Genomic DNA, 25,132 nt, shown 5'->3' with positions numbered 1-25,132 from the left:
CTTGGCAGGTGTAGTGGGAGAGAAAGTTGCTTCGTTGTGTAACTCTCCTGCATCAGATGTTCAACTAGCATGTATCGGTTGGGGCTGCTGCATCCCCTCAAGATGGGAACAAGAGACAGAATATCACCCAACCTGCCTTCAAGACATGTTGAACATGTTACCTTAGACAGGATGCAAGTCTATAAGGTACAGAAAGGTGAAGGTGGTCCAACACTTTCAGTTGCAAATGGAAAGGTCACTGGCAAGGCTATGATTCTAGAGTTCTTACTTCAGATGTCAGAGGTAAGCATTGACCAAAGTTGCATCTGCAGCAAACAGCTACACCAAGCCAGAAATAACAGTTTCTAGTTACTTTCTTCTTGATTACGTTGGAGCTAATAAAAAAGCTGAGATACTAGCATGGGAGGTGTCGAGTCCTCTTCAAATAGCCTAAACTTTCCTAATCTCCCATTTTAATCTTTTCTTTTCCTTTTCATTAAGCTACTAATTTCTGTTACTCACACAATTCTATTGTTCATTTCAGTCTATGTTCATTCCTTATACCCTCATTTACTATCATATTCTGTATTTGCCTTAGTCTTTATCATTCTTTAGTTCTGGTGCAATTGCAAACCTTTGTCCTTTACATAGGCTAGATTAATTATCAGAAAAGCTATCGTATACGGCAATTAAACTTTTATAACAAGGTATAAACAGGTGGCCGGTGGCCGGTAGTTACAGGCCAGGAGCAGAGAAGCCCCAACCCCTGCTTACTCACTAAACATTCATTCTGATTTCAGCCATCAGTAAGAATAGACATTCTGCCACTGGCTGGAGTTGTTGGTTTTTAATTATACTTTCTGTGCTTTTGTGTGCTTGCTTGTCAACAGTTATACAAACCTGACTTGAAAGGTTCTTTTAAGTTAATTTTAGATTTAATAACTCTAAAGGGGAATAATCTTTAGCACCCCGGACACAGTCTACTCGATTATCCTCCGCCGAAGAGTTCGGAAGACAATATCAGGAGGAACAAGCTCTCCATCACGAGTGGGGTATCCTTTGGATTGATGGGCGATCTATATGTGTCTGATGAACGTGCTAATTTGCGCAAAAGGAAACACTGCACACCAGACACAATCTGTGTGATCTCCTGAGATGTTTAATATCAATGAACACAGGGAGTGCTCAACAAGTACAGTACAGAATTTTATGTGATCCACATAGATTCGCGAGCATTTTCTTTAGCAAGAGTAGACATGCTTAGTGTTCGCATGCCTCCCACGCACTTTCGCTAGGATGTAGGCACTCTCTCCACCAAGAGAAGAAACATGCTTAGTGTTAGCAAATTTTCTCTATACTTTGCCGAGTGAAGACTTGCTACCGTGGTATTCAGTCGCATTCTTGACCTGAGCTGTGTTTCAGCTTACATTTCTCATTTATGAAAGTTTTGAAAATATCAGTTAATCTTATGGAGAAACTAGAGTGAGAAGTAAAAGTACACCAAGGCTAGTTTCCCCATAGTGAATTTTTGAGGGGAGACAGAAAAAAGTGGATATGATGTGGCTGTAACAGGCACTACTGTGAAACACGAAATATTTATAGATAGGAAAAACAAAAATTATTCAAAATTTCTGTATTATTGATATTATTTTGTATTTATATAGTTTTGTCTTTATTAACTTTTTATACTTTGGTCCCTTAACATTATTAATTATCAATTATTAATTACAATTACTATTACTATTATTATTATTATTATGATTATTATTATTATTATTATTATCATTATTACTACTACTACTACTACTACTACTACTACTACTACTACTACTACTACTAGCTAAACTACAACCTTAGTTGGAAAAGCAAGATGCTATAAGCCCAAGGGCTCCAACAAGGAAAAGTAGCCTAGTGAGGACAGGAAACAAGGAAAAATAAAAAAATTCAAGAACACCACCACCACCAAAATAAATATTTCCTATAAAAACTATAAAAACTTAAACCGAACACCAGGAAGAGAAATAAGACAGAATAGTGTGCTTGAGCGTACCCTGAAGCAAGAGAACTCTGACCCAAGACAGTGAAGACCATGGTACAGAGGCTATGGCACTACCCAAGATTAGAGGACAATGGTTTGATTTTGGAGTGTCCTCCTAGAAGAGCTGATTACCATAGCTAGAGAGTCTCTTCTACCCTTACCAAGAGGAAAGTAGCCACTGAACAATTGCAGTGCAGTAGTTAACCCCTTGGATGAAGAGGAATTGTTTGGTAATGTCAGTGTTGTCAGGTGTATGAGGACAGAGGAGAATTTGTAAGGAATAAGCCAAACTATTCGGTGTATGTGTAGGCAAAGGAAAAATAAACCGTAACCAGAGAGAAGGGTGCAATGTAGTACTGTCTGGCCAGTCAAAGGACCCCATAACTCTCTAGTGGTAGTCTCTCAATGGGTGGCTGGTGCCCTAGCCAACCTACTACCATTACATTCTTTGCTTTGCAGCCCTATTCCCTGTAGGGCTTGGTGATGCTGGCTAGAATTGCAGTCCCACAGTGGAAGTACTGTCACGAATAAGCTTGTGGATATCAAAGACAAAGTAATCGACATATGTCATTAAGAAGATGCATGGATCAAAATAACCAATGTTATTTACTGAACGTACCTACACCTACAAGTTTGATGTGGTGCCATTGGCTTGGCTTAACAACAGTGTCAGATCAAGAAAGGGCATGTGGAATACTGGACTGCAACAATAGGATTCAAAAGTGAAGGAAAAGGTGTTTGTTGATCCTACGTACGGTATAAACAATAAGTGAAACTTGAGGGGCATGATGTAAAGATATCAAGCTTGTGATCCAATGTTAAAGTTTTTACTGTGAGGGATTCTTAAGATATTAGTGTACTGGACATTTAAGTGAAAAAAAAAACAATAGTGTCTGGATTAAGCTCGAAGTTTTCTTATGCCACCAGCTTGGAACTTCGTCTTGATTATAACTGCAAAGGTTTGCTGCTGAAAAGTTTTGTATCTGGATATTTATGGTAGCAATGGTGTTACTTGGTGTGATCATCGGACCACCCATGCCACAGCAACGTACAGTACACACTGTTGCGTTCATTAGGGCACTATAATGGCCTATGTAGACTTCTGTAGCATGGTTTTTGGGAAGTTACTATATTGTATATGATTTTTAGCCATCCCTTTTGAGTGTAACACTGAGGATAATAAACCTTTTCTTAATATATTACATAATTTTTTTTGTCTCTGATGTAAAGGTGAGAATGTAGAAACAGGTCAGATGTGTAACCTTGTGTTATAATCCCTTTGATCCTAATGAAAGCAACCATTCATATTACATTTGAATTTAGCCCAGATATATACATTGTTATGTTGGTCTTTAAACAGACATACATACATACATACATATTCCATTTAGACTTTTCCCTCCTCAAAATTCCCCGTTACTAATGTCGTTCACTACAGCTACTGCGCCCCCCTCCCCCCCCCCCCCCACCACCACCACTACCTATCTTTCTCCCAACATTCCTTGTTAGCAACCGTGAACGTTCGGACATGTTTAATTTTTCATAACTCTGTGATATTTTGTGTTTTTGTCCGTTTGGGATTTCTAGGTAGCAACACCCGTTCATTTATAACCTTGTTGGTTTTTCTCTCAGCCGCTTTGTTGACGCTCCCTTATGGGTGTGTATGCGGCCTTTTGGTGTCGCTTCCTCGGGATCTCATTGTTTTGTAAGACATCCCTTATATATACCAAGGCACACTCCCCAATTTTGTGGGGTAGCCAACATCAAACAAATGAAAAAAAAAAGGGGACATCACCTCTCTACATTCCTCCCAGCCTGACAAGGGTGAAACAGCCCACCCGCCCCCGTTATCCACCACAGATGAAGCTTCATAACGCTGAATCCCCTACTGCTGCTACCTCCGCGGTCATCCAAGGCACCGGAGGAAGCAGCAGGGCCTACCGGCACTGCGTCACAATCGCTCGCCATTCATTCCTATTTCTAGCACGCTCTCTAGCCTCTCTCACATCTATCCTCCTATCACCCAGAGCTTCCTTCACTCCATCCATTCATGCAACCCTTGGCCTTCCTCTTGTGCTTCTCCCATCAACACTTGCATTCATCATCTTCTCTAGCAGACAGCCATTTTCCATTCTCTCAACATGGCTAAACCACCTCAACACATTCATATCCACTCTAGCTGTTAACTTATTTCTTACACCAGTTCTCACCCTCACTACTTCGTTTCTAACCCCATCAACTCGAGATACACCAGCCATACTCCTTAGACACTTCATCTCAAACACATTCAATTTCTGTCTCTCCGTCACTTTCATTCCCCACAACTCCGATCCATACATCACAGTTGGTACAATCACTTTCTCATACAGAACTCTCTCTATATTAATGCCCAACCCTCTATTTTTTTACTACTCCCTTAACTGCCCCAAACACTTTGCATCCTTCATTCACTCTCTGACATAAATCTGCTTCCACTCCACCATTTGCTGCAACAACAGACCCCAAGTACTTAAACTGATCCACCTCCTCAAGTGCCTCTCCATTCAACATGACATTCAACCCGGCACCACCTTTCCCTTCTCGTACATCTCCTAACCTTACTCTTACCCACATTAACTCTATCACACACCCTTCCAAATTCTGTCACTAATCGGCCAAGCTTCTCTTCTGCGTCTGCAACCAGTACAGTATCATCTGCAAACAACAACTAATTTACCTCCCATTCATGGTCATTCTCGTCTACCAGTTTCAATCCTAGTCCAAGGATTTGAGTATCCACCTCTCTCACCACTCTATCAACATATTAGTTAAACAACCATGGCAACATCACACATCCCTGTCTCAGTCCCACTCTCACCGGAAACCAATCGTTCACTTCATTTCCTATCCTAACACATGCTTTACTACATTTGTAGAAACTTTTCACTACTTGCAACAACCTTCCACCAACTCCATATAACCTCAGCACATTCCATATTACTTCCCTATCAACTGTATCATACGCCTTCCCCAGATCCATGAACGCAACATACACCTCCTTACCTTTTGCTAAATATTTCTCGCATATCTGCCTAACTGTAAAAATCTGATTCGTACAACCCCTACCTGTTCTAAAACCACCCTGTACTTATAAGATTGCATTCTCCGATTTATCCTTAATCCTATTAATCAGTACTCTACCATGCACTTTTCCAACTACACTCAACAAACTAATACCCCTTGAATTACAACACTCATGCACCTCTCCAATACCCTTATATAGTGGTAAAATACACTCAAAAACCCAATCTACTGGTACCATTGACAACAAAAAACACATTTTAAACAATCTCACCAACCATTCTAGTACAGTCACAATACCCCCCCCCCCCCCCACCCCTCAACATCTCAGCTCTCACACCATCCATACCAGATGCTTTTCCTACTCTCATTTCATTTAGTGCTCTCCTCACTTCCTCTCTTGTAATCTCTCTTTCATTCTCATCTCCCATCACTGGCACCTCAACACCTGCAACAGCAATTATATCTTCCTCCCTATTATCCTCAACATTCAGTAAACTTTCAGGATACTCCGCCCACCTTTTCCTTGCCTCTTTTCCTTTTAACAACCTTCCATTTCCATCTTTCACTGTCTCTTCAATTCTTGAACCAGCCTTCCTTACTCTCCTCACTTCTTTCCAAAACTACTTCTTATCATCTTCATATGAATGACCCAATCCCTGACCTCACCTCAGGTCAGCTGCCCTCTTTGCCTCACTTACCTTGCGCTTTACTTCCACATTTTTCTCTCTAAATCTTTCATACTTCTCTACACTATTACTCTGCAGCCATTCTTCAAAAGCCCTCTTTTTCTCTTCTACTTTGATCTTCACGCCTTCATTCCACCATTCACTGCCTTTCCTCATGCTGCCTCCAACAAACTTCTTGCCACACAAATCACTTGCAATCCCAACAAAATTTTCTTTTACTAACTTCCACTCCTCCTCTTTTACCCCCGGTTTTATTAGCTCTTCAACCCTCACTAGCTCCCTTTTACATCCACCTACTCTATTCCCCCACTCTTTTGCTACAAGTAATTTTCCTTCCACCAAAATATGATCAAACATACCGTTAGCCATACCCCTAAACACGTGCACGTCTTTTAATCTTCCAAACATTCTTAAAGTTATCAACACATACTCCATTAACGCCCTTTCTACCACTCTTCCATTTGCCACTCTTACCCATGTATACTTGTTTTTATCTTTCTTTTTATACAATCTAGAACTTATCACCATCTCTTGCTCAACACACATATCTACCAGTCTCTCACCACTCTCACACCTGGTACGCCATACTTCCCAATGACACTTTCTACCTCCCCAGCGCCCACTCTGGCATTTAAGTCACCCATGAAAACTACATAATTACTTCTACCCAGTCCTTCTACACACCTAGTTAATTCATTCCAGAACTCATTCCGCTCTTCTTCACTTTTCTCACAACCTGGCCCATTCATTCCTATTTCTGGCATGCTCTCTTGCCTCTCTCACATCTATCCTCCTATCACCCAGAGCTTTCTTCACTCCATCCATCCACCGCAAACCTTGCCTTCCTCTTGTACTTCTCCCATCAACTCTTGCATTCATCACCTTCTTTAGCAGACAGCCATTTTCCATTCTCTCAACATGGCCAAACCACATCAACACATTCATATCAACTCTAGCTGCTGACTCATTTCTTACACCCGTTGTCACCCTTACTACTTCGTTCCTAACCCTATCTACTCGAGATACACCAGCCATACTCCTTAGACACTTCACCTCAAACACATTCAATTTCTGTCTCTCCGTCACTTTCATTCCCCACAACTCCGATCCATACATCACAGTTGGTACAATCACTTTCTCATACAGAACTCTCTTTACATTCCAGCCCAACCCTCTATTTTTTACTACTCCCTTAACTGCCCCCAACATTTGCATCCTTCATTCACTCTCTGACGTACATCTGCTTCCACTCCACCATTTGCTGCAACAACAGACCCCAAATACTTAAACTAATCCACCTCCTCAAGTAACTCTCCATTCAACATGACATTCAACCTCGCACCAACTTCCCTTCCCGAACATCTCATAACCTTACTCTTCCCACATTAACTCTCAACTTCCTTCTCTCACACACCCTTCTAAATTCTGTCACTAATCGTCCAAGCTTCTCTACTTCGTCTGCAACCAATACAGTATCATCTGCAAACAACAACTGATTTACCTCCCATTCATGGTCATTCTTATCCACCAGTTTCAATCCTTGTCCAAGCACTCGAGCATTCACCTCTCTCACCACTCCATCAACATAAAAGTTAAACAACCACTGCGACATCACACATCCCTGTCTCAGTCCCACTCTCACCGGAAACCAATCCCTCACTTCATTTTATATCCTAACACATGCTTTACTACCTTTGTAGAAACCTTTCACTGCTTGCAACAACCTTCCACTAACTCCATATAACCTCATCACATTCCACATTGCTTCCCTATCAACTCTATCATACGCTTTCTCCAGATCCATAAACGCAACATATACCTCCTTACCTTTTGCTAAATATTTCTCGCATATCTGCCTAACTGTAAAAATCTGATTCATACAGCCCCTACCTCTTCTAAAACCACCCTGTACTTCTAAGATTGCATTCTCTGTTTTATCCTTAACCCTATTAATCAGTACTCTGCCATACACTTTTCCAACGACACTAAACAAACTAATACCCCTTAAATTACAACACTCATGCACACCTCCCTTACCCTTATATAGTGGTACAATACACGCAGAAACCCAATTTACTGGTACCATTAACAACACAAAACACATATTAAACAATCTCACCAACCATTCAAGTACAGTCACACCCCCTTCCTTCAACTTTTCAGCTCTCACACCATCCATACCAGATGCTTTTCCTACTCTCATTTCATCTAGTGCCCTCCTCACTTCCTCTCTTGTAATCTCTTTCTCATTCTCATCCCCCATCACTGGCACCTCAACACCTGCAACAGCAATTATATCTGCCTCCCTATTATCCTCAACATTCAGTAAACTTTCAAAATATTCCGTCCACCTTTTCCTTGTCTCTTCTCCTTTTAACAACCTTCCATTTCCATCTATCACTGTCTCTTCAATTCTTGAACTTTGTATCGTTACTTAATATTTTGATAATGGGAATACTAATACTGATCGTTAGCCTATTGGAAGGAAATCACTGTATTGCTCGGTCGCTTTCCGCCGGTGATATGACGTCACCAGATATATAATATGAACTTGACAGAAATTAAAACTTTTCTTAATGTCTTTTTTACTGAAAATATATAGTGTATATTAACAATAAAAGAAAATAATAATTCACCAAGATAAACCAGTTTATTTTTATACAAGAAAATAGATTATTTTCAAGGAAATATTCGTCCTACTTCCGATATACTTGTGACGTCGTCACCCTGAAAATATCGCCGTAAAGTTGAATCGTCATAAGTCCCATAGGTCGTAAGTCGAGCACTACCTATATGGAAGACACCATTTATCCTCGAAGGAATCGCTCAAAGTGAGCCTATCAGGTGAAAGAAGTCTTCCTCCACAGGATGAAGAGACCAATGCCTGTCGTTGTTATCCGCACTCCCTCCCAAAAGTAGGAATACCTCTGAACAGGGGTTGGAGGAGCCAATCTACCACGGAAGGGGGAAATGGATAATTCCAAATCCTATAGATGGAATCCCCCGAAGGGAAAAGCAAAGTAGACTGTAGGCAATTCTTCCCGAAAGAAGAAAGATTGCATTTCAAGGAGATTTAAGAGAACGGCACCATTCGTCCTCTGACCCTAGTCCTGGGGACGTGTAGTACCATACGTGGCCTCTTCCCATTCTTTGATGCATCTGTAGGAAGCGTTAAAGCCAGGAAAAAAAGGGAGGTCGACTACGACTACTTGGACAAGATTCTCGTCTGGCAACCTTATTACCAGGACCATCTCTTATTCAGGTCTCGTAAAGAACCAGAGAAAAGGAAGATCCCTGGTGCTGAAGCCCCTGGCATCTGGCTCTTCCTGAGGAGATTGGATTCGACAGAGACCGATGCAGGCTTGGCAAACCTGTAGGAGCTACTGCAGTCTGATGACCATGTCTGTGGATGCCCAAATCCAATGTGGAAGTCGCGTATCTCATGAGATTTACTCAAATCTTTAGATCTTGGTAAATCGAGATGTCTTGGAAGGGCTTGAGACTGTTAGGATCAGCCAGTCATCCCAAAGTCTTTCAGAGAATTAGGCCAATCCTGAGGAACAGGTTGACCCTAGGGTAAATACCCCTGTGAAAACCTGATGTGTTATTTAAACTGGAGCACCATTCCTTGACATGACCGGCAAGATGCCAGATGTCTATGGAAAAAGACTAGGCGACTGAGTCCTAGTAGTCAAACTTGTTCAGTAAGTCATGGACTAACTGCTAGTATGGCTGCAAGCCTTCTCCGAGTTTGAAATCAAATTTGTTCCACAAGGAGAGACTAAAACTGTAGACTTCTGTAGGAAGAAGTGACCCTTGCCACTCGGCGGTATCTTGATGACCCGCGTCTTTCTGTGAAACTGGATGTTCTGATCACGAGAAGAAACAGAGCGCCGCTTCTAATCCATCAAAGGAGGATGGAAGAGACAGGAGTGTATACTCTTGTTGCTTGGATGAAATTTCTCTGTCCTTGGCATAAAAAGATGAGTACCTCAAGCCCCTAGGAGGAGTTTTTCCAATAATGGAAACCTGACTCTGGGACGAGAAAGGAAGCTATACCTATCGACCAAACTTGGCCAAAGGGAGAGAATTGGCAACGGAAGCATCATTGTCCGAGAACTGACGAACAAGACAGTCCAGTGAGGGTTGGAAAAATGTCTCTCTTGGCAAGGATTCAGTGGATAGAGGCTGAAGATGGTCATACAAAGCTTCAAGAGTGCATGGGCCGACGGAGACCTGGCGCACGCAAGATGCCAATAACCTCTTGTGTTCCAAGGAGACCACCCATCCAAGGGTTGACCAGATCCTCTGATGCATATAAAGATTTTAACAACTAAGCTGCTATAGCTGTCGCATTATACAACGCTGAATTCAATCCCCTAGAAGCGAGGTAATGAAAGAGGGAGTAACCCCATGGGGTTATGTCTCCCGATGCAAGCGGAGGAGCAGATTCATAGAAATTGTCTTCACAACTGCATCCAAGATACAATTTGCTGCCAGAAATTGGGCAACTGGAGCAGGTCCTATCCATGCAGAATCGGCTCGTAAGGTATTCACATAAACTCAATTGAAGCGAGGGAGGAGGGAGGAGGTAGCAGCCGAAGCAGCAACCTCGTCCTTGAGGCCTATGGCACATATGCCATTCAGTAGTAGGATGAAAGGTAAATGATTAATATACATTCATTGAACATCAGCGAGCTTGTCGCAATCGATGAAAGAGCCTCTCACCATGTATGAGGGTTCTTTGAAGTTTGACAACGAGATGAAAATCTAGGGAACCAAAGAAAACCTGCTTGTGAAGAACCAAAACCCAAAGAAGCAAGAGGGATATAAGCACCAAGGTTAGCCCTTGCTCATTACCCTGGCTGTCAAAGGAGAGAGCTGGGTTAAGTTCCAAGAAGAAATCCGAGCTAAACTCCTCTAACTCAAGGTGGGAGGGCTACTGAAGCAGCGTCAACCAAAGAGAGAGGTGTGAATGAATGAATGATTTGAAGTTCTTTGGCATCCTGACATCGAAGGTCATTGACGCCGATATCGTTTATTATAGATAAAGATTAAAAGAATATTCTATTAAAACCAAAAAAGTAAATACAGTATGTTATAAAACTTGAATAGCATTAAGACCTGCTTCTGGTATAAATTTAAAAATGCCACTAGCATTATACAACACATCATGTCCAAGGATCTCGGGAAGGATGAACCTCCCATCCTCACCCTGAGCCTCAAACAGATATCTATTTCTTTCTGTGTTATAAGTGGGGCATTCAGTCAACAAATGCCTCACTGTCAAAGGTATCAAACAGTCATCGCAATATGGTTGGTGTTGGTCCACCAGCAGAAACTTGTGCGTCATCCGAGTGTGACCAATACAGAGACGGCGAAGAGTAGTCTCCCAATTTCGGGGCATCCCATTATACCTCCAATGGGATATAACAATCGCAGTTTCTCTCATCTTATTTTCCGTTAAAATATCCCAATGCTTTTGCCAATTGTTATAAAAAGAATTCTTAATTGCTGGTAAAAAATCATTACAAAGAATGGGATACCTTCTTGGTAGCAACTCGGCTGCAGCACTCTTTGCCAGTGAATCTACCTCTTCATTTCCAGACACACCTACGTGTGCTGGAACCCAGCAAAATCGAACTGTTATACCTTTTAGGCCAAAAATTAAAAGCGACTCTAAAATCTTTAAAACTAAAAGATTGAAGGACACTTCTTGAATCACTATAAATGTTAAAATTGTCCTCATCTTTTAACGCTATTTTCTCAATAGTGATTAGTATGCCATATAATTCAGCAGTAAATATGGAAGATAATGGAGAAAGTGCACCTTTACAGTTAAAAGAACTACTATATACTCCAAATCCAACGCCAGCATCAGATTTGGAGCCATCGGTATATATAAAAGTTGATTCCCTATGTTCTTCAACACGTTCCATAAAAAGAGACCTAGCTTCTAATTCAGTTTTTTTTTTTTTTTAACACCAATAAAATATTTACAAAAAGATATCTCTGGTAATTTACATGGAAAGGTTGATGATACCTTAAATGGAAGTACCTTGCCTCTAATTATATCAAGACCTTTTAATAATTGTTTTACCCGAAAGCCATAAGGTTGAGGAGATTTTGGGTGCAACTCAAAATATGTTGAGTGCCTTACAAGACTTGCAGTCTGAAAGCTAAAGAGTTAGGGAGTCTTTTTAACCTAAACCAATACCGAATAATGGAAGACATTCAGTAATGGTCTAGAGGTAACTCTCCACCATCAACAAGGAGAATTGGGATAGGAGAGGTTCTAAACGCTCCTGTGGACAATCTAACACCAGCATGGTGTATTGAATGCAATATCTTTAATTGGCTTGGGGTGGCTGAGGAGTATATTTCACACCTATAACTAATTTTGGAAAAAATTAAGGCCTTGTATAATTCTAAAATAGTTTTACTGATGTATGGGACAATACTTTTAAAAGATTCAGAGCCTCAAGATATTTAGCTTTTAATGCCTTTAAGTGAGGAACCCATGTAAGCCTAGAATCAAAAATCAATCCTAAAAATTTAGCTTCACCTACACATGGGATCCATTGAGAGAGAGGTGTGAGGATGATCTATGTCATCAACATGAAAGTACTCTCTGAAGAGTATGAGACTCACGAGAAGCAAAAGCTTCAATGCAGTGAGGGTCTCAATCAGGATAGGTCGTCACGTACATGACTTTTGCTCCAGAAGGCAAAGTATCCAGAGGAAGACCGTAAGGGGTTGAAAGTGTATGCCATCAGAGAGCAGACTAGTGATGATCAAGAGTCGGCGAACAGCAAATGACATCCAAGCAAACGGCAAGCTGGTGAACACCGAGGAAGTGAAATGGTGAGCTATTGAACAGCGAGCCGACAAACGACCTGGCGAACGTCGATCGGTGAACGTCAATCAGTGAACTGCATGGTCGGTGAGTTTTCAAAAGGTAATCTGGTGATCGATGAGCTGACGAGCTGTTAGCTGGAGAATAGCGAGTTGACCATCAGCGAGTTGCGAAATGGCGATCGGCACGCTGCCGTTTGGCAAGTTGGCATACGGTGATTGGCAAACGGCAATCAGTGAGTTGATGAATGGCACTAGGCGAATTAGTGAGGGTTGGAGATTGGCGAATGATGAGTTAGCGATCGACAATCAGCAAGCCAGAAAAAACGGCGACCTGGTGAACGGCGACCTGTGAACCAAGATCGGCAAACGGCTCTCACTGGCTGGCAATCGGTGAGCTGGCAAACGACAAACAGAGAGCTGGCGAACGATGATCGGAGACCTGGCGAACAGCAATATAGCGAGCTTTAATCTAGCGAACAATGAGCAGGCGAGCTGTGATCTGGGGAACGGCAAGCAGTAAGTTGGCGAACGGAAAGCTGGCGAGCATTCGAACGGAGAGCTGGCAGTTTCGAACTGGGGAATGGCGAATTGGCAATCAGTGATTCGGTGATCGGCAAACGTTGACCTGGCGAATCTGTGATTGGTGAACGGAGAGCTGGCAAATGGCAATCAGTGGCTGGCAATCAGCGAGCTGTCAAACGGCAAGCTAGAGATCGGCAAACCGCCATCGGCGAACAACGGTAGGCGAACAGCAATTGGTGGAATGGTCATTGGCGAGCTGGTGGATGGAAGGTTGGCGAATGGCGATTAGCGAACGGCATGGCGAACAACGATTTGCAAGAAGAGGTCGGCGAACGGCAAGCTGGGATCGATGAACGGTGAGTCGATGAATGACGAAAGGTAAGTTGGCAAACAGCGAGTGACGATCCCAAGCAGATGCAAACAGCTGATCTCGAAGAGGAAGAGCGGAGAATGGACAAATCCAATTCCTGCTGGAGGAATCCCCAGAAGGGGAGACAGAACACGTGAAGGCAGATTCTCCAATGGAAGGGAAAAACAACCTACATCTGGAGCCCCAATCGGCGATCCCTCGCAAGGAGGAAGATTGCCGAACAGTGGCTGGTGTATGGACTCCCTCGAAAGGGAAAACACCAACACCTGAAGGCGGACCACGGGGCAGCGCTCTCTGCTTCTCGCCAACAAGCATTGTTCAAGTCGGAGGTTGGCATGGAGCGTTGCCTGCAAAAAGCGGCCAAAGCTTGTCTCTGGGGTCCCCCTGAAGATATCCCCCCCCCCCAAAGGAATGCCTGAAGGCTCCCAGTCTCTCCCTGCCCTTGTTCCTTCACCGTAGCGTTAGAACTAAAAATTATACTCTGCATGGAACCTCCGAAGGGGTATTACCGTTGTCGGCACTTCTCCTCGCGAGCAGGAAGATTGCCAAACTGGCCAGTGGAGGTGCTTTCCCTCGGAAGCAAAAAAATAAGAAAAAAAACAACACTTGGAGGCAGGTGGGCAGCGCTCTCTGCGTCCTGTCAAAAAGCACTGATCAAGGTGGAGGTAGGCATGTAGCACTACCAGCGAAGCATAGCCAAAGCTTATTTCTGCTGTCACCCCAAAGGGATCAAACCCCAACTGGAACACCCTGCCCTTGTTCCTACGCCATATCATTAGAACGAAGGAGCAGAGGTAGAGGGTTGTAGAAAACGGAAACACTCAGAATCATGGAATAAGAAAAAAGAACAAAAATGAAGTCAAGGCTAGGAAAAACAGTTAGAGAGGAGAGAGAGAGACGTACATCTACTCTCACCGAGCCAAAAGTAAAAAGTGACTAGACAACACAGATGTGTTATGTGAGCAGGGTGGCCGGCTACTCCGGCTACCCCGCCTATCCCTCCTAACTAGTGGTGGGGTAGTTCCTCCTTGTTAAAAGTCTTATGGCTAATTTCAGCTTTGCCAAAAGTATAATCCCTATTAAATAGCGTAAGGTTTGTATGAGCGTCGTAACAAATTTGATAAAACTGAAAGCATCAGACAACTGCATTCACCATCTTTTTTTAAGTCGAAGTTTTTTTAAGAATATTCTTTCCATCTATATACCCAGAAACAAATCTTAGGGTGGCATAAGGGTATACAACGAGAATATCCTTGGCTGTGGCACGATATATAGTCACATAATTTTCTAAGCAATTTATTTTTTAGGGCCAACTTACTCTTTGCTACCTACAAATGAATTTCCAAATATATTTTCTTACAATGATACCTGTCTAGTTAGCCGCAAACATGCGATTCCTGTGACAGTCAATCTGTGGATAAGGGGGGCAAACAGTATGTCTTAAGAGTATACATTGAAAACTTACATTAAATCCAAGTACTTTATAGCCATCAAGAAATTTAAGTTGATTAAGCAAGTTAGCCCTCTGGCAACAGGCTGGTGGGGATGAATGTAACCGGAGGACTAGGTCATCATAATTCCTCTGTTGCTCACTCCTTATCCAAGATGCTTGGTAAGTACGTTCTATTGCTTTAGCAACCTGAAAAAGAAAAAGTAAAAACCTAGATGAGCTATAAATTTCTTTCTTCACAGAAATTATTCTATCACAGATATACAGTACAAATTCATAAATAAAAAATATTGGACAAACTTTACATTTTACATTCAAAGATTGTTTTCATTAAAGCCTTACCACTATGTATGATAATGCATGAAGGAATTTACCAAAGAATTTACCAAACTCTCTACAAGGTAAATTCTTAGTAACCATATGCAGCAGTAAATGTATTTTACAGCATCCTTTCAGCTTTTAGCTACATTCCTTACCCCTTTTGTATTCCCTACAATTCAATTTACATTCTCCCAAACTTCCTAACCAACTTGTTTAGGTTTTTCTTGTACTAGTTTACCAATTTGCATGAAAATATGACAAATTTGGAAATAATTTTTAATATTTCTAATTATACAGACCTGCAGGTCTTTACAGTGGAGATATATTTTGGCGATAGCTGAAACTAGCCATTAAGCTTTTTGCAAGGTGTAATTACCCTCTGCTAGTTATCAAACAATTAGAATAGCGCCAACGTATCCCTGCAAGTCGTAAGAGGCGACTAGAAGGGACGGGACGAGGGAACTGGGAACCCCCTCTCCTGTATTATAATCCTGTGAGACATCAAAGAGGTGGAGTTGGGGGGAGAGTGACTGCTCCCCACACTCTAGTTTAGGGGTGTTTGAATGTGCGTGGATGTAGTACGATAGAGAATAAAAGATGTGAGATTGGAAGTATGTTTAGGAATAGAAGGATGGATATATTGGCTTTGTGTGTGAGACAAAGATAAAAGGGAAAGGTGAAGTGATGTTTGGTGAAATGTCTGATAGAGTGTCTGGGATTGAAAGGGAAAGAGCAAGAGAAGGTGTGGCTTTATTGCTGAGTCAATGGATGACAAGTAAAGTAGTGGAATGGAAGGAGATATCATCTAGGTTAATGTGGGTAAGGGTTAGGTTGGGTAGGGAAAGTTGGGCTTTTGTCAGTGCATATGGGACAGGTTGTGAGAAAAGTGAAGAGCGGAATGAGTTCTGGAATGAATTAACTAGGTGTGTAGAAGGACTGGGTAGAAGGAATTATGTAGCTAGAGTGGGGGCTGGAGAGGTAGAAGGTGTCATTGGGAAGTATGGCGTACCAGGTGAAAATGAGAGTGCTGAGAGACTGGTAGATATGTGTGTTGAGCCAAAGAAAGATAAAAACAAGTAAACATGGGTAAGAGTGGCAAATGGAAGAGTGGTAGAAAGGGCGTTAATGGAGTATGTGTTGATAACTAAAAGAATGTTTGGAAGATTGAAAGACGTACATGTGTTTAGAGGTATGGCTAACGGTGTGTCTGATCATTTTTTGGTGGAAGGAAAATTAATTGTAGCAAAGGAGTGGGGGAATAGAGTAGGTGGATGTAAAAGGGAGCTAGTGAGGGTTGAAGAGCTAATAAAACCGGGGGTAAAAGAGGAGGAGTGGAAGTTAGTAAAAGAAAATTTTGTTGGGATTGCAAGTGATTTGTGTGGCAAGAAGTTTGTTGGAAGCAGCATGAGGAAAGGCAGTGAATGGTGGAATGAAGGAGTGAAGATCAAAGTAGAAGAGAAAAAGAGGGCTTTTGAAGAATGGCTGCAGAGTAATAGTGTAGAAAAGTATGAAAGATTTAGAGAGAAAAATGTGTAAGTAAAGCGCAAGGTAAGTGAGGCAAAGAGGGCAGCTGACTTGAGGTGAGGTCAGGGTTTGGGTCATTCATATGAAGATGATAAGAATTAGTTTTGGAAAGAAGTGAAGAGAGTAAGAAAGGCCGGCGCAAGAATTGAAGAGACAGTGAAAGATGGAAATGGAAGGTTGTTAAAAGGAAAAGAGGCAAGGAAAAGGTGGGCGGATTATTTTGAAAGTTTACTGAATGTTGAGGATAATAGGGAAGCAGATATAATTGCTGTTGCAGGTGTTGAAGTGCTGGTGATGGGAGATGAGAATGAGAGAGATTACAAGAGAGGAAGTGAGGAGAGCACTAGATGAAACGAGAGTAGGAAAAGCATCTGGTATGGATGGTGTGAGAGCCGAGATGTTGAAGAAAGGGGGTGTGACTGTACTTGAATGGTTGATGAGATTGTTTAATGTGTGTTTTGTGTTGTCAATGGTACCAGTAGATTGGGTTTCTGCATGTATTGTACCACTATATAAGGGTAAGAGAGATGTGCATGAGTGTTGTAATTCAAGGGGTATTAGTTTGTTGAGTGCAGTTGGAAAAGTGTATGGTAGAGTACTGATTAATAGGATTAAGGATAAAACAGAGAATGCAATCTTAGAAGCACAGGGTGGTTTTAGAAGAGGAAGGGGTTGTATGAATCAGATTTTTACAGTTAGGCAGGTATGCGAGAAATATTTAGCAAAAGGTAAGGAGGTATATGTTGCGTTCATGGATCTGGAGAAAGCGTATGATAGAGTTGATAGGGAAGCAATGTGGAATGTGATGAGGTTATATGGAGTTGGTGGAAGGTTGTTGCAAGCAGTGAAAAGTTTCTACAAAGGTAATAAAGCATGTGTTAGGATAGGAAATGAAGTGAACGATTGGTTTCCGGTGAGAGTGGGACTGAGACAGCGATGTGTGATGCCGCCGTGGTTGTTTAACTTGTATGATGATGTAGTGGTGAGAGAAGTGAATGCTCTAGTGCTTGGATGAGGATTGAAACTGGTAGACGAGAATGACCATGAATGGGAGGTAAATCAGTTGTTGTTTGCGGATGATACAGTACTGGTTGCAGACGCGGAAGAAAAGCTTGGATGATTAGTGACAGAACTTGGAAGTGTGTGAGAGAAGGAAGTTGAGAGTTAATGTGGGTAAGAGTAAGGCTATGAAATGTACGAGAAGGGAAGGTGGTGCCAGGTTGAATGCCATGTTGAATGGAGAGTTACTTAAGGAGGTGGATCAGTTTAAGTACTTGGGGTCTGTTGTTGCAGCAAATGGTGGAGTGGAAGCAGATGTACGTCAGGGAGTGAATGAAGTATGCAAAGTGTTGTGGGCAATTAAGGGAGTAGTAAAAAATAGAGGGTTGGGGATGAATGTAAAGAGAGTTCTATATGAGAAAGTGATTGTACCAACTGTGATGTATGGATCGGAGTTGTGGGGAATGAAAGTGACGGAGAGACAGAAATTGAATGTGTTTGAGGTGAAGTGTCTGAGGCGTATAGCTGGTGTATCTAGAGTAGATAGGGTTAGGAACGAAGTAGTGAGGGTGAGAACGGATGTAAGAAATGAGTTAGCAGGTAACAGTGGATATGAATGTGTTGAGTGGTTTGGCCATGTTGAGAGAATGGAAAATGGTTGTCTGCTAAAGAAGGTGATGAATGCAAGAGTTGATGGGATAAGTACAAGAGGAAGCCCAAGGTTTGGGTGGATGGATGGAGTGAAGGAAGCTCTGGGTGATAGGAGGGTAGATGTGAGAGAGGCAAGAGAGCGTCCTAGAAATAAGAATGAAAGGCGAGCGATTGTGACGCAGTTCCGGTAGGCCCTGCTGCTTCCTCCGGTGCCTTGGATGACCGTGGAGGTAGCAGCAGTAGGGGATTCAGCATTATGAAGCTTCATCTGTGGTGGATAATGTGGGAGGGTGGGCTGTGCCACCCTAGCAGTACCAGCCGAGTGAATCCCTTGTCAGGCTGGGAGGAACATAGAGAGGAGACATCCCCTTTTTTGTTTCATTTGTTTGATGTCAGCTACCCCCCAAAATTGGGGGAAGTGCCTTGGTATATGTATGTAGTCATCAGAGGGAAGGAGCGGGAGTAGACCAGCCACCGAACTCACACTTGCACTAGTAACAAACTGTCACTTTGTAATTGTGGCAAAACTTCCAGCGAAAGGTGATGGCAGGACCAGTATGTGTAAAGAGCTCCAGGTTTGTATAGTTAGGAAAAATACAATTTACATCCAAATCTGTCATTTTTTCCGATGTTATATACAAATTCTTACTCACTCCATGGTGGGTGGAAGTCCAAAACAAACTGGCTGGTGATTGACCTGGGGGTGTTACTCTGTTTTGGATGAGCTGTTTAGAGGCACCATGACCAAGGCCGGGTCATTTGGGGGTTAAGAAAGGTTCCACGTGGTACGAGTAGTGCTTTCACACAGCTACTATAGGCTGTGAGTAAAGGGGTCTCACTCCATTTCTCGTAAGAGTCCGGCCTTATGTAGCGGAAAGTGCTCCACTGAGCCCGACAAGGGGGAGAAAAAGATGGCAACCACTTCCCACCATCACCATCTAGCTCCAAGAAGCTGTGGTGTGATGGACTGGAGCGGGACATGAACAAGTCCAATGCCCTTCAGTGGAAAACCCGCAGAGGGGGGGGGTACAATTGAGGAGAAGGCCGTCTCTTCCATGGGCAGGAAGGACAATCAACCCCTTGCACTCCTGATGGCACATAACCTCGTGGGCAAGTACTGTCAAGCGGGAGCTAACGGAGGTCTGTCGTCCCTTGGAGGGGCGACACTTCAACACCTGGAGGCGGACCTTCGGGCCACTCACGTTGTCTCTCCTCAGGCCGAGCAAACTCGGTTTAAAGATCAACTCCGTGAACAGCCCTCGGGACGTAGCTGAAGCTAGCCCCTGGGATCGCCCCAGGGGATCCTCTGACAAGTCACTCCACGATGTACTTGTCCTCAACTGCTCATGCCCACCCGCCTGAGCAGGGTGAATGCCAGGGCGAGCAGGAGTGGAGGTTTTGGCAACCAAGCGCGCACGAGAGACTTTTGGTCTAGGACCTCCAGAGTCTCGCAGGGGAATATCAGAATCAACCCCTGGGGAGGATGTTCACTCCCGTAGCACGCCCAGTCGCAAGACCCATTGCGGCCGTTCCTTGCACGGGGAACCTCTAATCCCCATAGAAGGCTACAACAGATAAACAGCGTCGTCAAAGAGAGAGACCCCTACAGCTATTGGAAGCAATGGAAGGTCGCGACACGTAGGTTTGTTCCAGAGTAACATGAGCACCACTCGCACTATATCAACTCTCAGAGGAAGCCAATCTAGCAGTCATCACAGCAAGATAGAGTTGACAGAGAATGAAGGCGAGGATTTTTATCTTTCGAGACTGACCTCAAAGGGGAGGAATCCCTCTTTGCCTTCTTCTTTCGGCAACTACTAAATCTCAGCCACTAGGAGGGCAACCACTCCCTACACTCAGAACATGGAGACTCCCGCGGACAGAGACTGTGAGGATCAGTCTCTTAAGCCAACATGTATGTGCCATATTGGCGCCCTTCAATGCCAAGACAAACCGCATGGTCTTCAATATCCTCACGGGCAAACACACCCTAAAGAGAGTAAGTGAGATGGAAATATTTTAGCCTTTAAGGCCAGTTGTCGTAAGGAAATTTTTTTATTTCTTAGGTTTTGTAAGAGGAGGAATGGGACATGTCTGCACTCCACCACGTTGAAATGAAAAATGACGGTCAGTTAGTAGTATACTGTATAGTGTAAGCAGGATGGCTAGCCTATCACACTCCTTCCCCCAGCTAACTAGTGAAGGGTATTTACACATCGCAAAAGTGCTAACTGCTAGTTTCATATTCGCCAAAATAATACTTCTAAGTAGAGTGTAAGGTTTGTATGTTGCACTGAATTGTATGTTGCACTGAAAAAAATTCTATCAGAAAGAAAAAGCAATAGATCAAAATAGCCAGATGAGGGCACCAAAAAGTACATTAAACGGATTTTGAGCGAAGTGAAAAATATATTTTCGGGTGAAATAGCCATGTCGTCCTGATGGAAGGTTCTTATAGGTAGCTTTCTAAGGGATATTTGGCTACAGTGATATTCCCAGAGAATTGATCTTTAGGTCTCCAGAATTCTAACTCCTGGCCCGAATATCCTTAAAATGATATTTTAATTATAAAATAAATTTTTGAATATACTTACCCGGTGAATATATAATAGCTGCAACTCTGTTGCTCGACAGACACATACAGTAAAAAAAACTCGCCAGCGATCGCTATACAGGTTGCGGGTGTGCCCACCAGCGCCAACTGTCGGCCAGATACCACTCTCGATGTAAACAAAGACTCAATTTCTTCTCATCCCACTGCGTCTCTATTGGGGAGGAAGGGAGGGTCGTTTAATTTATATATTCACCGGGTAAGTATATTCAAAAATTTATTTTATAATTAAAATATCATTTTTAAATATTTAACTTAGCCGGTGAATATATAATAGCTGATTCACACCCAAGGAGGTGGGTAGAGACCAGAGTTAAATATGTTTACATCGTATAAGCTAAGAGTTTTTTATTTCATTTTGGCAGTTATCAATATAACAAAACCAAAATAAATAGGTACCTGGTAAGGAAGTCGACTTAGACGATTACTCTGCCTTGTAAGTACGTCTTCCTTACGGAGCCCAGCGATCCTCTTAGGATGCTGACAGACCCCCAGGAGCTGAAGTATCAAGGGCTGCAACCCATACAACAGGACCTCATCAAACCCCTAATCTGGGCGCTCTCAAGAAATGACTTTGACCACCCGCCAAATCAACCAGGATGCGAAAGGCTTCTTAGCCTTCCGGACAACCCATAAAAACAACATTAAAACATTTCAAGAGACAGATTAAAAGGATATGGAATTAGGGAATTGTAGTGGTTGAGCCCTCATCCACTACTGCACTCGCTGCTACGAATGGTCCCAGTGTGTAGCAGTTCTCGTAAAGAGACTGGACATCTTTCAAGTAAAATGACGCGAACACTGACTTGCTTCTCCAATAGGTTGCGTCCATGATACTTTGCAGAGATCTATTTTGCTTAAAGGCCACGGAAGTTGTTACAGCTCTAACCTCGTGCATCTTAACCTTAAGCAAAGATCGGTCTTCCTCACTCAAGTGTGAATGAGCTTCTCGTATTAACAATCTGATAAAATATGACAAAGCATTCTTTGACATAGGCAAGGATGGTTTCTTAACCGAACACCATAACGCTTCAGATTGGCCTCGTAAAGGTTTAGTACGAGCTAAGTAGAACTTAAGAGCTCTACCAGGGCATAAGACTCTTTCTAGTTCATTGCCTACGATCTTTGATAAGCTAGGAATATCGAAAGATTTAGGCCAAGGACGAGAAGGTAGCTCATTTTTGGCTAGGAAACCAAGTTGCAGAGAACAAGTAGCTTTTTCTGACGAAAACCCGATGTTCTTGCTGAAGGCATGAAGCTCACTGACTCTTTTAGCCGAGGCTAAGCATACCAGGAAAAGAGTCTTAAGAGTGAGATCTTTCAGGGAGGCTGACTGTAAAGGCTCAAACCTGTCTGACATGAGGAATCTTAGGACCACGTCTAAATTCCACCCAGGAGTAGCCAAACGACGCTCCTTAGAGGTCTCGAAAGACTTAAGGAGGTCTTACAGATCTTTATTGTTGGAAAGATCTAAGCCTCTATGCCGGAAGACCGAGGCCAACATGCTTCTGTAGCCCTTGATAGTAGGAGCTGAAAGGGATCGTACTTTTCTCAGGTATAAGAGAAAATCAGCTATTTGGGCTACAGAGGTACTGGTCGAGGATACGGAAACTGACTTGCACCAGTCTCGGAAGACTTCCCACTTCGAATAGTAGACGCTCTCCTTGCTCTAGCAATCGCAATGGCTGCCTCCTTCGAAAAGCCTCTAGCTCTCGAGAGTCTTTCGATAGTCTGAAGGCAGTCAGACGAAGAGCGTGGAGGCTTTGGTGTACCTTCTTTACGTGTGGTTGACGTAGAAGGTCTACTCTTAGAGGAAGACTTCTGGGAACGTCTACTAGCCATCGAAGTACCTCGGTGAACCATTCTCTCGCGGGCCAGAGGGGAGCAACTAACGTCAACCTTGTCCCTTCGTGAGAGGCGAATTTCTGCAGTACCTTGTTGACAATCTTGAATGGTGGGAATGCGTAAAGATCTAGATGTGACCAATCTAGGAGGAAGGCATCTATATGTATTGCTGCTGGGTCCGGGACTGGAGAGCAATAGATTGGAAGCCTCTTGGTCAGCGAGGTTGCAAAGAGATCTATGGTGGGTTGACCCCAAGTCGCCCAAAGTCTCTTGCACACATCCTTGTGGAGGGTCCATTCGGTTAGAATTACTTGACCTTTCCGACTGAGACAATCTGCTAGGACGTTCAAGTCGCCCTGGATGAACCTCGTTACTAGGGAGATGCCTCGATCTTTTGACCAGATGAGCAGGTCCCTTGCGATCTCGTACAAAGTCAGTGAGTGGGTACCTCCCTGTTTGGAAATGTACGCCAAGGCCGTGGTGTTGTCCGAGTTTACCTCCACCACCTTGCCTCGAAGGAGATTCTCGAAGCTTATCAAGGCCAGATGAACCGCCAAAAGCTCCTTGCTGTTGATATGCATGCTCCTCTGACTCGAGTTCCACAGACCTGAGCATTCCCGACCGTCCAGCCCAAGTCCGATGCGTCCGAGAAGAGAACGAGGTTGGGTATCTGAACTGCCAGGGGAAGACCCTTTCGTAGGCTGATATTGTCCTTCCACCAAGTCAGACAAGACTTTATCTTTTTGGAAATCGGGATCGAGACCGCCTCTAGCGTCTTGTCCTTTTTCCAGTGAAAAGCCAGATGGAATTGAAGAGGACGGAGGTGTAGCCTTCCTAGCGAGACAAATTGCTCCAGGGATGACAGCGTCCCTACCAGACTCGTCCACAGCCTGACTGAGCAGCGTTCTTTCTTCAGCATCTTCTGGATGGAGAGTAGGGCTTGATCTATTCTGGGGGCCGACGGAAAAGCCCGAAAAACTTGACTGTGAATCTCCATCCCTAAATACAGAATAGTTTGGGATGGGACCAGCTGTGACTTTTCCAAATTGACTAGGAGTCCCAATTCCGTGGTCAGATCTAGAGTCCAATTGAGATCCTTCAGACAGCGATGACTGGAAAAGGCTCTGAGAAGCCAGTCGTCCAAGTACAGGGAGGCTCTGATCTCCGATAGCTCGAAACTGGTACCCCACATTCCTGTAAACAAACCTCAGAAACGGTTAGGAATCCGGGTGTATAGGAATGTGGAAGTATGCCTCCTGAAGGTTGAGAGAGACCATCCAGTCGCCTTCCATAAATGCTGTCAAGACAGCCTGGTAGACTTCATCGTGAAGTTTGTCTTGACAATGAACACATTGAGCGCACTTGCCTCTTACGTACTCCTGCAGTGAACATGGCTGCCAAATCATGGAGCCATCCCTGAGGGACTTGTCCCTGCAGAGAACGTGGCTGTCAGATCATTGGAGCCATCCCTGAAAGCCTTGTTTATGCATGACATAATTGTACAGCAAAACTTCAAAGGCTCGAAAACAGCTGTGAAGTTGACCTGTAAAATCTTGGAGCGTCTCCTGGCCAGGCGCCAGGGAGAGTCTACGAGATTTGAGAAGTCTATCTGGGCAGAGGCAGGAACTCCCAAGCCGAGAACTTCTCTCGTGTCATATCAGACTCTCGCTCTATAAGCCAGTTTAAAAGAAGGGAAAGCAAAGGCTGTATCCCCCAAACTCCTCCTGGTGAAAAACCAGTCGCCTAGCAAACGTAAAGCTCTCTAGGAGAGCGAGAGAGCACTAGCTTATAAAACAACGGCTTCGAAGTAGCTAGGCCTAGTGTAAGCTCTGACGTTTAGGCGAACGAGGAGCAGCAGTTACAAAAAGATCCGGACAAAGATCCTTAAAAATCAGCATGATTTATTTAAAGTCCATAGAGGGCTAAGCAGCTTTAGGCTCCTCTCCGTCTGACAGAGTCCTCAAGGGAATATCAGTAGGAGGGGGAACAGCAACTTCCTCATCTAAAGGAACCTTGTCCGATAATAGCTGAGTCTCAAGCAAGGGAGAGACCTACCGTGGTGGCAATGCTTTACAAGCAGAGTCCACACGCACTGGTGCATTAGTAGCGGACCAGGACGCAACGTCATGTAACTGCTTGACAGTCTGTGAACTGTCAACAACAACAGGTGCGAGAGACCAGGACGCAACGTCATGTAACTGCTTGACAGTCTGTG

General features: G+C 43.4%; 1 protein-coding gene across 2 annotated transcripts in view; it reads right to left on the bottom strand.

Moving 5' to 3' along the window:
- Positions 1 to 25,132, bottom strand: part of Gapvd1 (GTPase activating protein and VPS9 domains 1) — a 494,617-nt gene that overhangs the window by 373,247 nt on the left and 96,238 nt on the right. For both annotated transcript variants that reach the window (XM_068389833.1, XM_068389834.1), the window contains one exon: positions 14,982 to 15,155. In XM_068389833.1, coding sequence (XP_068245934.1) covers positions 14,982 to 15,155 — 174 coding nt within the window. The remainder of the gene's footprint in view (positions 1 to 14,981; positions 15,156 to 25,132) is intronic.

This window comes from Palaemon carinicauda, chromosome 16 (genome assembly GCF_036898095.1).
Source record: "Palaemon carinicauda isolate YSFRI2023 chromosome 16, ASM3689809v2, whole genome shotgun sequence".
In the NCBI taxonomy this organism is placed as follows: domain Eukaryota; kingdom Metazoa; phylum Arthropoda; class Malacostraca; order Decapoda; family Palaemonidae; genus Palaemon; species Palaemon carinicauda.
Note: the sequence above shows the minus strand (reverse complement) of the source record. Positions and strands in the feature narration are given on the sequence as shown.